General features: G+C 43.4%; 2 protein-coding genes across 2 annotated transcripts in view; one reads left to right on the plus strand and one right to left on the minus strand.

Moving 5' to 3' along the window:
• Positions 1-3,748, plus strand: part of ATP2C2 (ATPase secretory pathway Ca2+ transporting 2) — a 26,307-nt gene extending 22,559 nt beyond the window's left edge. Inside the window, exons 22-27 of the mRNA XM_063411047.1 lie at positions 520-588; positions 667-783; positions 1,409-1,556; positions 2,126-2,221; positions 2,531-2,672; positions 3,312-3,748. Coding sequence (XP_063267117.1) covers positions 520-588; positions 667-783; positions 1,409-1,556; positions 2,126-2,221; positions 2,531-2,672; positions 3,312-3,424 — 685 coding nt within the window. The 3' untranslated portion in view covers positions 3,425-3,748. The remainder of the gene's footprint in view (positions 1-519; positions 589-666; positions 784-1,408; positions 1,557-2,125; positions 2,222-2,530; positions 2,673-3,311) is intronic.
• MEAK7 (MTOR associated protein, eak-7 homolog) lies at positions 3,677-15,561 on the minus strand. Its single transcript, XM_063411049.1, has 8 exons — positions 15,469-15,561; positions 14,538-14,714; positions 11,828-12,058; positions 11,217-11,361; positions 10,064-10,504; positions 8,745-8,863; positions 7,736-7,915; positions 3,677-6,707 (listed from the first exon to the last, which is right to left on the minus strand). Exons 1-8 carry the CDS (start codon positions 15,472-15,474, stop codon positions 6,573-6,575), a joined length of 1,434 nt encoding a protein of 477 aa, XP_063267119.1. The 5' UTR covers positions 15,475-15,561; the 3' UTR covers positions 3,677-6,572.
• Positions 15,562-16,691: the final 1,130 nt, after the last annotated feature.

The raw sequence follows: 16,691 nt of genomic DNA on the forward strand, positions 1-16,691 counted from the left end.
CGTGGTTGAGAGGTGGGAACACCACTCTCCAATCCATGGGCACCTTGATAAAAGTACATAATAGGAAGTAATAAACAAAGAGAGGATTTATCCCCTGCTGCTTTCTGCTCTCCCAAATTCCTGGCTCCGTGTGTCTTTTCGAGCGAGGCTCACAGCGACATTTATGATTCTACCTTGTTCTCTGCCTCGTCCAGGAAGCTCAGAGGAAAAACATAATTTGCAATGCTCCATTGGTTCATAACAACAGAGGCAGTGGGCAGGGTACAGTGAGTCTATAAATAGGTCCCAGGCCTGCTTTATGAACCAAAATCTGGCCACGTGACCCAGGTTTTCAGATCTACTCGTTCATAGAGGAGTTGTAAGTGAGAAGCTGCATTGAGAGCCTCCTCCTGAGCTGGGCTCTGAATTTCCACTGAAATAAGGGCTACAAAAGACAATTGGTGCTTTGAGTGTCACAGGGAGCTCAGTGTAAAACTGTGTGAGTGCTCTTGACTTAATAAACCCCCCTCTGCCTTCCAGGAATGCAATAGAAGAGGGAAAGGGAATATTTTACAACATCAAAAATTTCGTCCGGTTCCAGTTGAGCACGTAAGTTCCTGTTCGCTTCAGCTCCTGTGAAAGCACCTTGGGGTGGGGCCCTGCAGAATAATGTTCTGTGCTTTGCAGGAGTATTTCAGCTCTGAGCCTGATCACCCTGTCCACAGTGCTCAACCTACCAAATCCACTCAATGCCATGCAGATCTTGTGGATCAACATCATCATGGATGGGCCGCCAGCACAGAGGTACGGAAGAGTCCACTGAGCAAAATAATCTTGGGTTTAATTTGTCTGAATCTGGCCTGGGAACACAAACTGCTGTGATTCCTCATCAATCATCATCAAGGGTTCAATAAGCTGCACTGTTGTTCCCTCCTGGTCTTTCAAAAAGCACTTCACATTTACTTGAGGTTTTCTGTAGTCTCCTGTTTTATGGTGGGATCACTTAATTATTCCTTTTTTTGACGAGGAATGGCTTGTTATCCTGAAAGCATCACCTGCTAGTGGAATGGCCAGGGAATAGTGGGGATATGCCCCAAAATCACAAGATTTAGGAACCTCGTCCAACTGCTAATTACAACTACAGCTAAATATAATTACAGCTTCCACACTATGCCTGCTCTCAGAGTTAGCTCTCACTCCGGGGTGGGATACTGGTCTGATGACCTAAGGTTATTTTAGCAGCTCAATATGCAGAAAAGACTTTTGGTATCAGTGTCACAGACAAATTCAGGCCTTATATCACCTTGCTTGAATATTCATGCTGCGTTCCAAAGAATTGCATCCTCCAGCTCCATCCTGGCTCCTCGGGATGCCCATTTTGGGACACCCTGCACTAATTAACAAATCCCTCTGCTTCTCCTGGAGGCAGCTTGGGGGTTGAACCTGTTGACAGGGACACCATCAAGCAGCCCCCACGGTGCATCACAGACACCATCCTCAGCAAATCCCTGATCCTGAAAATCTTCATGTCAGCACTCATCATCATCAGCGGAACCCTCTTTGTCTTCTGGAAGGAGGTGAGGGAAATCTGCTCTGGGATCTGGTTTCCATCGGGGTGGGTGGGGCACGAAGTGGGGGCAGTTTCTGAAGGACGTGAGGAGAACTTGCTGGAATCATCCCTGGGGAAGGATCAGTGTGGGCAGAGGGCTGAGAAAGCAGGGTCAGCTCCCAGACTCCCTCTGCTACATCTAATTTGGCCCTTCCAATCCAGAATGTGAAACCTGTTAATTGATGTGTCATTAATATTTTAAGGGACTTTTCACCTCGAGCTTTCCATTTTCCCACAGAAAATGCCACATACAATGGATTGCTGTTGGTACTTTAAGTTTCAGCAATTTAATTTAGAATGTTCTTTACTCAAAGTCCACATCAGTTTAAGAATTTAAAATGCGATTGATAAGATCATAAACTTCAAAATTAGCAAAGAGAACTGAATGCTACCTATAATAACCAGAACTAGATTTACTCCTTTGTTTCACTACCCTTTGATTTGACTGGCCTCATTAAAGGGAACACTTAATTCTTCTATTGAATTGGCGTATTTTTGTAAGGTTAAACTAACCCCTGGATTTCTGTGTGCTTCCAGAATCCAAAAGGGGGCATAACTCCTCGAACCACGACGATGACTTTTACTTGTTTTGTGTTTTTTGACCTCTTCAACGCCCTGACCTGTCGCTCTCAGGTGAGATGGCTCTGTCAGCAGTAATTTCTTGTCTCAAATCACAAACATAAACATTAAAATACCAGCATTTTGCATAGTAAGGGTTTTTTTAAATGTTATTTTAAACAGTATGATTTTTATCAACTTTTTATATAGATAAAATTATCCATCACAGTTTAAGTGCAACCACACTTTCAATTACACCGCTCTAAGTTAGTATTTATGTAACTTAAAAAGTAATGGAGATGAAAGGTAAAGAAACAGGGTGACATTTAGCTCCAACAGAGGTTGAGAAAAGTCACTTTTTAATTTTTTTTTTCCCTTTTCTAGACAAAGTTGATATTTGAAATCGGCTTTTTCCGAAACCGCATGTTCTTGTATTCTGTGCTTGGGTCATTTTTGGGACAGCTGGCTGTTATCTACATCCCTCCACTGCAAAAGATCTTCCAGACAGAGAATTTAGGAGTGTTAGGTAAGTTGTAAAATAAATACTGGGCTTTTTTTTTTCCCTTAAAGTGACTCTGGGAAGCAGATGCTGTTCCCAGTTTGCTCTGTTAGCTCCCAACACATCACTGGTAGGGGAAATCCACCAACAGCTCCTACCTTGGTGTATTTACACAGAGGTATTCCTAAATAGTAGTAGTATTTAATATTATCCCAGCTCAGATTCTGAATTTTGATTTACTGCACCTAAATGCAAGTAAATGGAGACATGACAAGATTTCCCAGCTCTGTATGAGGATATTTCCTGGATCGTTGTGCAGACACTCCCTTTGGAAAGAGTTGGGTTAAACTTCAGTTTCCCAGCTGAAATGCAACACAGACTTCAATTTAAATCAGCAAATCGCACCCTACCACACCGTGTTACATCTACATTGGGCTGCTGTCATGAGCAGGGGGCAGAGATCCCAAATAATTCCAGTTTCCATCTCCACGGGGACTGTCCCAGCTGTGGGTGGCCCTTGTGCTGCAGTGGTGTCCCCAATTCTCAGCTGGCAAGGACACAGCGGTGCCAGGGGCTCACCAGGACAATTCCCAGCCGCAGGAAAGCCCTGGAATTCCCTTCCTGGGATTCCTGCCTGGCTGAGCTCACTGCTCTCTCCTCTCCCAGACCTGCTGTTCCTCACCGGCCTGGCTTCCTCGGTGTTCATCGTGTCCGAGCTCGTCAAACTGTGCGAAAGGCGCTGCTGCCACCCACAGCACACAAAGGGATGTCACAAGTGACTGAGGCTGCTCCAGAGTGCCCTGGGATAATCCCAGCCCACGGCCCATCCTTCCTGCAGGTGCTCAAGTGCAGCTGCACCAACAGTGCTGACACCAGAGACTCCTGAAGCCACTCCTGAGCCGTCTGCAGAACCCTCTGGAGTGAATCCTGCTTTAAAACAAGAGCAGGTATATTTTTATAACACTGATCTGTATTCCAGAAGGCTGTGCTAGTCCCAGACAAAAGAAGTTTCACACCTGTACAGAAAAATCTATTGTGCATAAACTGAAATTTTATTTATTTAAATCAGAATGGTTTTTATTAATAAAATCTACTGACAAGTATCTGAGTGAGACTCGTGATTCAGACGCATCCTTTAATATTTAATTAGAAGAGTGGAAAAAGACCTGCCTTGAATCATTTCTTTTCCTTCAATTTGTAGTGTTTGTGGATTCCCAGATACCCAGGCTTGACTCAGAAAGACTTTCAAGGGAAGTGTGGGGAGCTGTCAAACAGAGCAGGGAGCTCAAGTGTCAGTTTTTGTACCTGTGTGACTGACAGGAGAAAAAGGGAAAGCTGATCAGACCCAAGGCTCAGCAGTGGGTGGATTTAATGGGAAAGGGACTCGCTTCCACAAGAGCCTGAGAGTAAAGATGAGTCAGGAACAGAGCAGGGATGTGGAGCTGTGCAGTTGGGTCAAAACTGCACAAAAGGGACTGAGCTGTTCAGATCACAGCCAGGCCCACTGCTGACAGAAGCTTTCTGGAGATTTTTAGGTGCATGAGCATGAAGCCCAGATTTCTTAATCCACAGGTTCAGGTTAAAAGAAAAACGGAGTCACTCCCAAGTCCATCTTTTACATTTAAAGAACAATTTGGAACAATCCCATCTGCTGGTTGGATCAGTAAATAATGCTTCACTGAGACATTTGCTAAAGTGCCAGTGTCAGTTTTCTTCTTGCTCCAGCTTAACACCTTTGAAGTGAAGAGTCTCAGACACAAACTTGTCAAAAAACTACAATTTCAGAGGTCACAATGCTATGCTGATAGCCACAAAATGAAGTATAAACAGGATTATATTTTGGATTCATAGTCTAGAAAGAAACAGCTATACTGATACTCATAAAAATCAAAGAAAACCTGGCCATTGAAATATTTTTGGTGGAGAGTGGCTTTGTACATTTCTATTTTATTTTTTATACCCTTGCAGATGGTTTCAGTTCTCAAAAACAAGCTTCTGCCTTGTAATGGAAGGAAAATAAAGTCTAGCTGTTTATTTTATGTTTAACTGCACAAGTTCAACCGTCTCATCCTGTATGCCATCCACATGGGAGTGTTTAATAGGCTTAGTCACTGCTAAGTGAAAAAAACCTCTGAGACTCATGGTGGGAGTTTGAGAACGTTCAAACAAAAGCTGCTATCACCACACTTACAGACAGCACCAGGTACTTACTAGTGCTTACATTGTAAAATTTAATATTATTAATAGAGAAGAAAACTATACAAAAGTATCAGTGCAATTGTTCTGATGCTTATTTTTTTCCTGTGTGTTACAAACTTGGGAGAGTATGTGGTTTCTCTAAGCAAATACAGCATAAAAGGACATTCTCCCAGGCCTTTCACAGCACTCTCTGTACTGGAACAAACAGCATATAAATGTCCCAAACATTAATTCAGGTACTCTACAAAACACACAGGTGAGTCCTAGGATGCCTGGCTGGAGTGATTTCTTTATGCTCTCCTTTCAAGGCTAAATTCATGTTGCTTAATATAATTTTTAAAAATGAGACCTACATTAAGGCACAAGTGCGGATTGTTCAGAATATTCAAATCTGGCTCCCTATGAAAAACAACAGGTGAGGGGGGAAATCTCATACAAGAAAACACCAAAGGAAAGAATTTTCAGGAAGGCCACATGAGCAGAAATTATAGAATTCTCTTGTTTTTCTCTAAGCTGCAAAGAAGACAAACTCATGGCAGGACAAAGGGGATTAGACACATTTCCTCAGGAGGAGAAAGACTGAAAATCAGAGACACTGGTAATCAAACACTTGCTGCTGAGTTAGAAATTACAGCCCCTGGTAGAAATCAGGGTTATTTTTGACAAGTTAATTACACATAGAATTAGCAAGTTCAAACTAATAATTACTGAGAGATGGGAACTAATTCAAGTAGAAAAAGTCCTGAGTATAAGAGACCTGCCAAAACTGGTGCTGACTGGTGAACAGCCACAAAACAGAGCACAAATCCCAACAACTGCATTTCACATTGTGGGGATTCTTTTCCATAATAATGATTCACTATGTGCAAATAAAGTGTACAGCAATCCTCTTCAAACATTTTACAGACATAACTCCGATTTTTCTTTCTTTCACTGGTACAGGTATCTGCAGATCCTATTCCAAATTAAATGTGGCTGCTTCTTACTCAACCTTTTTTACAGCCTGATCTTTTATTCCAGTCTCACGAGGCTGCTAAAGAATGCACTAGGGATGGTGTAGTACTGTAAAATTTGTTGTTGAGTAACTGTTCTGGACATCCTACAGCTCACATGAAATCACCTGCTGAAAATCTGATTTAAAAAGTTTGAGATTTAATGCTTTAACTGAAGCAATGCAAATGAACAGCACCCTTCATATGGCATCACCTGGACTGTTCCATGTTCACCAGTGTAAGACACCATCACACTCTGTAAGCTTTGCTGACTAATTTCATTGCACGCAAATAAATATGTGCAGCTGAGGTATAAAAGCTTTAATCAGTGCCTTGAACGGGTTTTATAAATATATAACTATATACATATCAATTCTCCAGGACAGACAGCCATACTGTCAATAATTTCTGCTGCTTTTAGTTCAGTGTGCAGACATGATCTGTGGGGAATGAGAGCAGATTCATACTCAGCTAGAGCTCAGCCATGCCTAATGATTATGTGCCCTGTTAATTTTTCTGTTCTCCCCAAACAAAACCCTTCAGGGAGCATAGTGCCTCAATATTACCTACATATTTTAGATCTAATTATTACACAAGTACAAGGCTTAAGCTTTGTCCCAGACAATTAGGTAAAATCAAGGGAGAAAAAAAAAAAAGGAAAAAAATATCTTGTCCAAGAAATTCATCACCACTTGAAGGAAATAAAAGTAAAGGTTTTCTTGTTCCTGTGGCTCCTTTAGCTCTCATCATCATCATCTTCATCCTCTTCCATGGGCTCCCGCAGACCCTCGCTCTGGCGGCTTTTTCCAGCCATTTCCAACAAGGCCTGAGCCTGAGGATCCACATCCAGGATACTCTTCTTACCTTTTCTCTTCAAAACAAAATAAAATACAGGCCATTTAAAACATCACTATCAAGCTACAGAGGGAGGGGACACACTCAAAAGTCTGTAAGTGATCTGGTCTGCAAGCTTGGCACAAGGGAAAAGACGTATTTCCAATTTCAAAAGTCATAAATACATCAAATGATTTTTACTGCTGCAGCTACATAAAATAGCCACAAGCTGCTCCTAAGATGACAGTGAGCTATTTCAAGTTTATTCAGGTTACAAGCCATCCAGGACATCCTGGTTAACCCCATCTCAGTCTGAAGTGCTGATGTGAGGTTTTTAAAAAAGAGATCCAGTTACAATTCAGCATTTTCTGTGAACAGTTTGCTCTGTTTCTACTCAGAGCTATCTTAGAGCTATCTACTTGGTGTCCAGTGAAGTCAGGGCACATGAATTCAGTATGAAAAGAAGTAAAAATTAAAAAGAAATAAATTTTAAAACCCCACCAAACTGTACAGACCAGACAGTTTAATAGGAGAATAAATTGCAGGGATAGAGGAGGCTGGAGAGAGGGCTCCTACTCATTCCCAAAAATAAACCAAGTGCAGAAGGACTGGCATAAACCTATTCACATAAATTTATGGTAATAGTAAATTTAAAGTTACTGATAAAGAAAGCTTTTGGGTCTCTTCCTGAACTACAGATTAGACTTGAGAATTTCCAGTGCTTTTAGAAACTCTGGGTTTTACTGAGCCACTCCAAGGAGGCTCCTTCTGGAGATCATTCCTCAATATCAAAAAGGCCTTTTGAAATTCAAAGTCCTGCTATTCTGACTCTATCACCTCATGGCTCCTGATATTCTTTCTTGCTGACACCCTCAATAATTCCATTACAGTTCTGCTGTTTGGTGCTACAAAGCACACAAAACACATAAAGAGGTAAAGAAAATGTTATTCACTACAGTGGAGAGAAAGTGTTTAAACAGAAAACTGCAACCGTGAGCTTTGCATTCACATCTTCTCCTCCAACCAGGACAAAATTTCACAGGTTCTATTCCCAATTTCACCTACCCCTGCACTCTCAGGGAGGTCTCCCACTGCCCAAACCTCCATGGCATCCAGGGTAAAATCCTCTCTGGCTGACAGCTGGGGGCTGTTGTAGGTGGTGCAGCGAGGTTTGGCTTTGCTGTGGCCCTTCCCGTAGTCACTGTCTATCCACAGCCCGAAGTAGCCATGCTGCCCACCCATCCCCTGTGGAGAAAACCAGCAAATTAAACACATCCTGCACAGGGAAAACAAACTGGGAAAGTCAGGAAACCTGAGAATAAGCTGCTGGGGTCAGTGTTTATGCTACATTTCTGTGGGTAGGTGAAAAAAGAGGATTCTGAATGAAGCTGGGCCTCTGCACCCACATCTATTATTCCTCAATACAACTAAAAATTTACCTGAGTGATACTGCCCTACCTCTGTGCTTCAGAGAATACAAATATCTGTGACAAGTGCCTGAAATTAAGCTCATGGCTTTTTTTTATTAACTTTTAACAGTTCCATTTCAAATGGGGTGGCAGTGCTCTGGTTTGCTGCCTCCTTTCCATTTAGGAAAGTATCTATAGAAACCAAAAATGTAATTTGATGTTGTTCACTTCCTCTAGAGCAAATTTACTCCAGCCTGCTGCAATCCCCAAAGTTATGGGCACATAATGCTCCAAAACTGGAAAGCATTTCCAAGACAGGTGGTGTGTTGTGATCTGCAGAAACTCCTCTGCATTTGGAGAGGACATTTGTGAACTTGAACAGGAGGAGCTCCTGCCCCTGTCATCACAGCTTGCAATGTCTGCACTCTCATTCTGCTGGCCTTTCTCCTCCATAATTCCAAAATCAGTTGGTGTGGCAGGGAGAGCAGCCAGTGGAAAAATCCTCAGTTACACAGATCACTGTTTTGTGCTGCTTCAGGCATGCAAATTTCCTCTGAGAGTAACAAGTGAAATAAATCTGCTCTCAGAAAGAAAATAAAACCACAAAACACTTCCAAACGCCAGCCACAAATCCAATTTCCAAACCATCGTTTCTGAATACTTACAAGTCCATTTGGCATAGTCTGTTGGCCATGGTTTAAATACATGTAGTGGTCATTGTAGCCTGTGTATGTGTATACAGCCAGAGTGGGGAAAACAGAAAACAGAAAGCATCTGTTGTCACCTGCAAACAGAGAAGCACCTCAGGTCAGACAAGAGGTCAAGCAATAACTTGCACACAAATAAATTAGAAAAAATAATTTAAGGTGAATAATTCAAAGACAGCAGCTGCCATCTCAGAAAGCTGGTAGATCTCCCATCAAGGTTTAGATGTATTTTTTATTCTCAGTGAACTCTGTGCAGTCACAAAAATCAATGCAATTACAGGCTGTGAGCAAGGGCAGAGTCAGAGGCACCACTAGGACATTATGTCACTGTGTCACCTACCCCAGACTGTATTACATCACCTAAAACTGGCCAGCTGGCAGATCTGTACACACTGGTGTGAAGGCAGACATCCCGAGTTCTGACTACACTGATGCATAAATCAGTTCAGAGCCCAGGATTTAGAGCAATTCTCACCATGCCCAGTTTGGGCTTCAGAGGCACCTGTTGTGTGCTTGCCCTGTGTGTTTCATACATTTCTCTATCAGGAAAAAAATACAAGGAAAAAATACAATGTGTAATCAGTGTAAAATTTTAACATACCAACTGTCTGGAGTGGTAATTTTCAAATATTCATTTAGGACATGAACTGAGTCTCTAATGTAGGCAGAGTGAGGATTCCCATCAACACCAAATACCCATATCCCATTTTTTTTCTTCACAAACATTCTTTCCAAAGAATTCTTAAAAAATCCTCTCTTCTCCCCCTAAGTTTTAAGGGAACAAGAAGTTTAGCTTGTCCAAAGAATCCTCTGGCTGCTGGATTTTAGAAGAGGAACAAAGACAGTGCACAAATGGCAAGAGGAGGCTCAGGTGTTCCTGATGGAGGACTGCCATCCTGTGGACAAATTATTTAGACACTAATTCATCATCTGCACTCTACTTCTTTCACTTTCATTTAATTTTCAACTTAAGCAGCTACAGGGCTCGATAGATTTCCCTGAAAACATGTTCTGTGGTCAATAAGTCCTGCAATTTAAAAAGCCTTATCAAATAACAAACTATAAATATTAACCTGCAACACACCTGACTGCCATGCTAAGAATAACTTTGCATGTGTTTTATGTCCTTTGAAAATCAGTGGTATTTCTGCCACAGAGAAATCCACTTGGAAATGTAAGAAACACTTTTTGTTATTAAAGGGACATTACGGGGACAAGATTCTTGTGTCTGTACAAGGATTTACCAGAGATAAGAAAGGAAGAATAAACAGATTTACCTTGAAACTGTGGCTTCACCTCCCAGGAGTGAGATGCAAAGCCACCAAAGAGGAAACCATCCGAGTCCCTTATGATCACCAGGCAAGGCCCTTTGTTCACTATGTGGGCACAGAGCTGTGAGAAGCTTTCCCCGTGGAGCCTGGAGGAAAACAAAAGCTGCCACTTGTGCTGCATCTCTGCAGGCAGGTGGGAGTTGATGTAGATGATGGCTGGGATGTCAAAGAGACTGACAACTCCCCTTCCTTTGATGCCCTTGCAGTGGGGAACCAGGTTGAGGATGTCGTTGGTTTGGTCTGGGAGGGAGTGCAGGACGTGCAGGCCCTGCCTGATGACAACGCTGAGGAACACTGAGACCTGGGGAACTCGGTACACCCAGTCCTCAATGACTCCTTGGTCAAATGTTGTTTCCAGCAGCTGGGAACCCACAGGTTTTGTCCCATCTAAAGAATAAGACACACAGGGACAGGTATAAATCTCTCTGTTTGCAAAAAAATCATATTACTAAAATATTATCATACCATATCTAAATAATATATAATATATAATACAAAATATTATCATACCACTATTAAAAAAGGTATTTTTAAGTATAAACATTATACTCCATTATTGTAATGGACAGGAAACCACATATGAAAGGAGCCAGGAACAGTAAAGTGTCAACTGCATTAAAGAAATGCAACACAGAACTGAGAAACAGTTACCTGTGGCATTCTTTGGTTGGGCTGTCATGATTTAGAAAGACAGACTCCAAGCTACAATTCATGAAATGTTCTTTACAAGACACCAAAATCTGTTATTAAAATGGTGCAAAGATAGACCTATGCTCCATAAAAGGACATAGTCAAAAATACATGATACATTTTATTTAAATAACCATTATTTAGGTGTCCATTTCTATCATTTGCAAGTCAGGTATTTGTAAAATAGACATGTTCCATGACAAACTGGGACTTCGGATCAAATCTCACCTGAATTTAGGGGAGAAAGATGGTAAGATTAAATAAATAAAATTCCAATGTCATTTTCTAAGCACTAGGTTTGAAATTTCGGTCTCACCCTTTAAATTCAAAGTTGTGACCTAAAGAGAGAAATTCTCATGAGATCAGTGATTGCACAAGCCCTGGGATATGCTGGACAAGGGCTGCTTACCTGGAAGCTTCAATTCCGAGAGCAGCTCAGAAGCCAAAGCTTTGACTCCACTTGAAGAATCCCTTGTATTCTCCAAACTCCAACCTTTCAGCTCCTTCCTGTAGCTCAGCACATGGACTACAGATGTGATCAGATCCTCTGTGAACTGAAAAGATTAAAATATCACCATTTTGGTATTTCTTAAGTAAAATTTCCAAGAGCTTCAAAGGATTATGTGAAGATGAAGTCAAGCAGTAGCGATGCTGTAATCCCAAAAGCAGAAACACCTCTTGCCAGACAAGTCAGGTACTACAGAAATGCTATTTCAGTGTCACAGGCCTTGAAAAGGATCCTTTTCCAAGACATTTCATACACGATACTTCACACAGCTCCTCCATAAAATAGAAAATTGAAAGAGGGAGGGGAGGGTCAAGTTTTGCAGTGTAGGAGCTGCTAGTGAATTACTGTTCTGTGATATCTCAAAAGCTACGTGGTTGATCCTGCAACTAAAGCTCTAGAAAGCATTTTACTCAGTTCCAAGAAGCACCAGCCACACCGCAGCCCTTGCTGGCTCTCAACTACATCCCTGCTCTCTTCCTGTCCCCCCAACACAAATTCAACTGCTCGTTTACCTCTTGGATTTGTTTGCCCTTCAGAGGCCCTCCCGCCTTGGCGATCATCCTCATTATTATGCTAATCTTCTCATCTGCGTTCCCTTTTAAGAGGTTCGACATAAAAATGACAAACTGCTCCTTAGCGATGTGCTCACTGGGCCCGGATGATTTGCCAGGCAGGTCGATGCTCTTCATTCCATTGAACAACCGAGCAGCCATGGGCTCTGGCAGGGGCTCCCGCGTGTGCGCCTGCAGGCAGAGAAACAGCAAATTTTACAAATGTAGAAATAACTGAGGTACTCTGGTTAATCTGTGCTGACATACAGTCTGTAGTATCAGCAATAAACTTGTCGAAGAACTGCTATGCCAAGAGAAAAACTAAAAATCTCTATTTTTATATTGTTTTTTTTAGAGATTTAGGTGGATATTGTTTTTCTGGAAGTGCCATGGGCTTCAGAGAAAACAACACTGTAAAGTCTTAATAGGATATTAGCAAAGGGTTTCTAGGTGATAACTGGTGCAAAGGTTTACAGCTCTGCCAGTTAAACATTCAAAATTGTGTTTTAATTCTGCTTTCCATAGTGCAGCTCACTTAAAAACAAAGTGGAGTGTTTTCCATATCTCAGTTTTGGCCTCAATGCCGTTTTGAACCCCACATACATGCATAGAAACAATCCTGGAAAATTTCCCCCTGCACAGCAACTAATTGAAGCACAGATCATCTGATTTTTAAAAAGCATCCCTGGTGTTAAGAGAGTCAAAATCACCACTTATTCATCTGGATTGCATGCCTGGCCCTTTGAATTGAAATCTAGCTGGGTTATATCATCATTCATCACAGCTCCGTGGGGAAGATCTGACTCTGGGTTCAACTTCCAGAGTGTTCAAGGTAATTACCCAGTTTAAAAATAAATCACCCCAAATGCATGCACACAGGAGGAGGTGATCACAGTGTCCTCACTGTGCACAGAGGTGTGCTGGAGCCTGACCTGCCTCCTGCCCACGGGCTGTGCTGAAATCAGCAGAGCCCCAGCTGCCCTAAAGCCCAGCTCCATCCCCACTCCTGGGAGCTGCTGCTCCTGATCCCTGCCTCGATCCCACTCTTGGGAAGCCACCTGGGCTGCTCCTATTTGCTGTTAATGGCTGTTGCTGGGCATGAGAGATCCAATATCCTGAGCTCTGCACTGACGTCAGTGTACGACTCCCATTGATTCCAGCAGAAATAGCAGCACAGCCTCTCACATCAGAGCGCTCCACAGCGAGGGAGGGATGCTCACAGGGGGTACAGCTGTCTTTGAGAGGCTTTCTAAAAATCCTGCAAGAGCCTGAAGTGGGAGAGGCAGCGGGGAACATGACTAAAGCATCATACTCAAGGTTTTTTTACTTCACACTGCTGAATTACCTACCTACTCCCTACCTAATCCCACCACTTCACTGCGCTGTTTCATTTTGCTGCTAGCTGTTTCAAAGAGTGGACCTGGGGTGCGAAAAAAAGGAGATGTGTAAAAAAGGAATCCTTAATAACCATCTAAGCCACACCTCTGACAGCTTAGAACCCTTGTTTTAAAAAGGCTTCAGGAAATCATCCAGAGGCTCCTGCTCCAGCTGCTTCCCAAGCTCTGCAGTGCAGCCTGTCCTGGCCCAGACGTGTACCCTAAGCAGAGCACAGGAGGTGATGCTTGGGGCCTCACCAGTGGTACCAGATTGGTGTTGGATCAAATCTGTCACACCTACAAGGCAGAAATGCCATTGCCATTCTCCCTGCACCTACAGGAAGTCCTCCAAAAGATTTTCATTTAGGCTGGCAAACAAAAAGGCAGGAAGGGAAAAGGCAAATGCTCATCAAAGATCACGCTGATCTAGGGCAAAGCTGGAAACAGAACTTCTGCCAGGTCCCAAACAATTAGCAGGCACCAAGGACATTGGATGAATTAGTGCTGAAAAACCAGGCAACAGGAACACCATTTCCAAACTTGGTGCTCCAAAAGTTGGTGACAGCTCACAAACAGCCAGGCTGCAGGAAGGTGAAGCTGCTCTGTATGCACAGGCATTGCTGAACACCTTAAAATAACCTGCTGCTTTCAATGAGGTTTAATTGGACTCCATTATCTGTGTAATATATATAAAACTGCACTTTACCACTACATTCATTTGGCCACTTAGTTCCTGACTAACTGAAGTTATTAAGGATCCCAATGACTCATTTTTCTCTTTTCTTGATTAGAAAATGAATGCAAAGTTAATCAGAAGCATAATGCATGTTAATTAGCTAAAACAGGGAGCCACAGCTTAATCAAGTCAAATTGAATTCTCTCCTTTTAGTACAAGTGAAGAGATTAGAGACAGTGATATGTCAAAGGAGACAGGCATAACCAGATAAAAATTGACTTTCTGACAGCTTCTCAAGACAATCTGTAAATGATCCCACACTACAGACTCCAGGGGTAAAAATAATCAGGTCTCTGTGAAAATATTTCTATACACTCCAACTTACTTCAGAACCAGGAAAGCTGCAAATGGACCCAAAAGTTCAATTTAAGAGATAAATGCAGACTTGAAAGTCACTACTCTGGTTAAACTGCAAGAAAAAAATTAAATATCCATCCTGCCCCAAAATATGAAAAATTAAATTGAGATGAGCAATCCTTAAAAAAATACCACACCTTTACAGTTTATTTCTGGAATTCTAGTCAATCCCAGCTAAATCATGAATAACAGTTTGTCTTGCCTGTAGTGCTGCCAGAGTCACAGTTTTCTTTGCAGCTTTGGCATTTTTTGCTCCAGCTGAGCCACTCGATCCTGATAAGGTATCAAATAGTCCATCAATGTCAGACTGCTCCTCAGGAAGAAATCTGGAAAGGTGATTCTGATAGGCATTGCTTTCAGCATTCCCCATCTTTTCGACCTGAAGCAAAGAAAAAAAAAAATCAAAAGAAACATTGAACACAGAAGGGTATCACAAAGGCTATGAAAGACACATCAAACAGACTAACATACCAGTGCAAGCTTTACAAGAAGAGCAAATTAGCAGCCTTACAGGAAATTATTAAAACTACTGTTCAGTCTGTGTATTCACCAAGGCTCAATGAACCTGGAGAACATCTGTGAACTGTGCTTTAAAAGCTGACAGTCTGACAGCTCTTGGCTAAAACCACCCTGGCCACCAATGCAAACTTCAATCAAGTCTCCATCAAATGGAAAAACCAATATGATCTAATGGTTAAATCAGTTTAGACAAAGTGACCGTGAGTTTGACAGCTGGAATACATCCCTAACATGAAGGGAAAAGCTTGATAATGGATTAGTTATGACAGATTATGCTGCATCTTTCTGCTGCATTAATGGACTGAACCTAAGATTGCCAATATGATGTGGCACTAAAACACCATCACTGTAAAGTCTCTGAAAATCACATGAGAGTATTGTAGTTTTTTTATGGACACACTATAAAAATAATTTGAAACACAGGAAGAAAAACATTTAGGAACACAACTCAAGACCCATTAAAAACACAGAGATTCATACAAAACCAATGAATCAATCATTGGGAGTTGGTACCCACAGAATTAAAGTTGGAATTGGGGGTTTGAATTGGGGTTTCTGTGTTTGTTTTACACTTTTAGTGGTATAGCTATTTCTCTCAGTATCCCAGGAGTCACCTGCATTAGAGAGAGCTGATTTTTAATGTTGCCTGGGCCATGTGCTCTCCCTTTGTCCCTGGAGCAGCACAGCACTCCCCTAACAGTGCCTGAAACCCCAAATTCCACCATGACACAGTGACAGCCACCTGTACAGGGAAGACACGAGTCTGGGGTGACAACATGAAAACGATCAGACATGGAATAAAAACAGCATTTTGTAGGGGTTTATTTCTGCAAATTCCATGTCCTTCCTGACACCTCTCTTTTGTAGAGGAGCCCATCCCGCAGCCTTCAGCCGCCTCCGAAGGACACACTGTGGAGGCCAATGCGGTATTTCTGCCGGGAACTCTGTTTACCGTAGATAAGAGCCCGGGTTGTGGCTGCTTCACCTTCAGGCCTAAAGCCTTGTCTGCCTGAGGAAGATGCCGATCGTGGGGTAAACACCGAGGGGTGAATGGAAACCACTGTAACCTAGAAGACAGACCGTGGAGATGCTGTTAATTTAAGCAGCTGGAGGAAGGGGCTCCTTGAAAGGTTTATTCCTGCTGTGCCCAGCCCAGCTCAGCCCTGCCCATTCCTCCGCAGCGGTGGCAGCAGCGGCTCCCCGCCCCATCCCGGTGACGAGGCGGAGGCAGAGCTGGGGCAGCCCCCTGCCCGCCCCTCGCTTACCGGCTGTGACCGCTGTGTCACCGCTGTGACAGCGGCCCCGAAAGCCCCCGATGGCCCCGGGCTGTGACAGCGGCCCCGATAGCCCCCGATATCCCCGTCCTGTGACACCGGCCCGGGCCCGGCCGGCGCCATCCGGCACCTCCGCCCGCCCGGCCGGGGCGGAGCGCGGGGCCGGCCCTCGGCCACGGGGAGGGACGGGCGGAGCGAGGCGGGCAAGCAAGGAAGGGATGAAGTGGAGGAAGGCAGGGAAGGGGTGGAGGGAAGCCCGGAAGGCGAGGAGCAGCGGTGCTGTCCCCGCGATCCGCAGGGGAAGGCGGTGAGGAGGCAGCCTGGGAGCTCCGGAGGCGAGAGCGCGGCCAGCGCGCCTGGTGAGGGGTTCCCCAGCTTTAAGGAACGATTTTCCCTGAGGAAAGCATCATTTTTAAGCGGTCTCTTCTCTCCCTTTTGGGGGAACCCTCCGCGCTGAGGAAAGTGTCCCTTTTGAGGGGACCGTCCACCCTGAGGGGGCTCTTTTCCCCAGAGAGACTCTCCTTTAGGGAACCGTCCTCCTGCTTTTCCAGGAGAACCTCCTC

The sequence above is a fragment of the Prinia subflava genome, chromosome 13 (genome assembly GCF_021018805.1).
Source record: "Prinia subflava isolate CZ2003 ecotype Zambia chromosome 13, Cam_Psub_1.2, whole genome shotgun sequence".
Classification (NCBI taxonomy): Eukaryota; Metazoa; Chordata; class Aves; order Passeriformes; family Cisticolidae; genus Prinia; species Prinia subflava.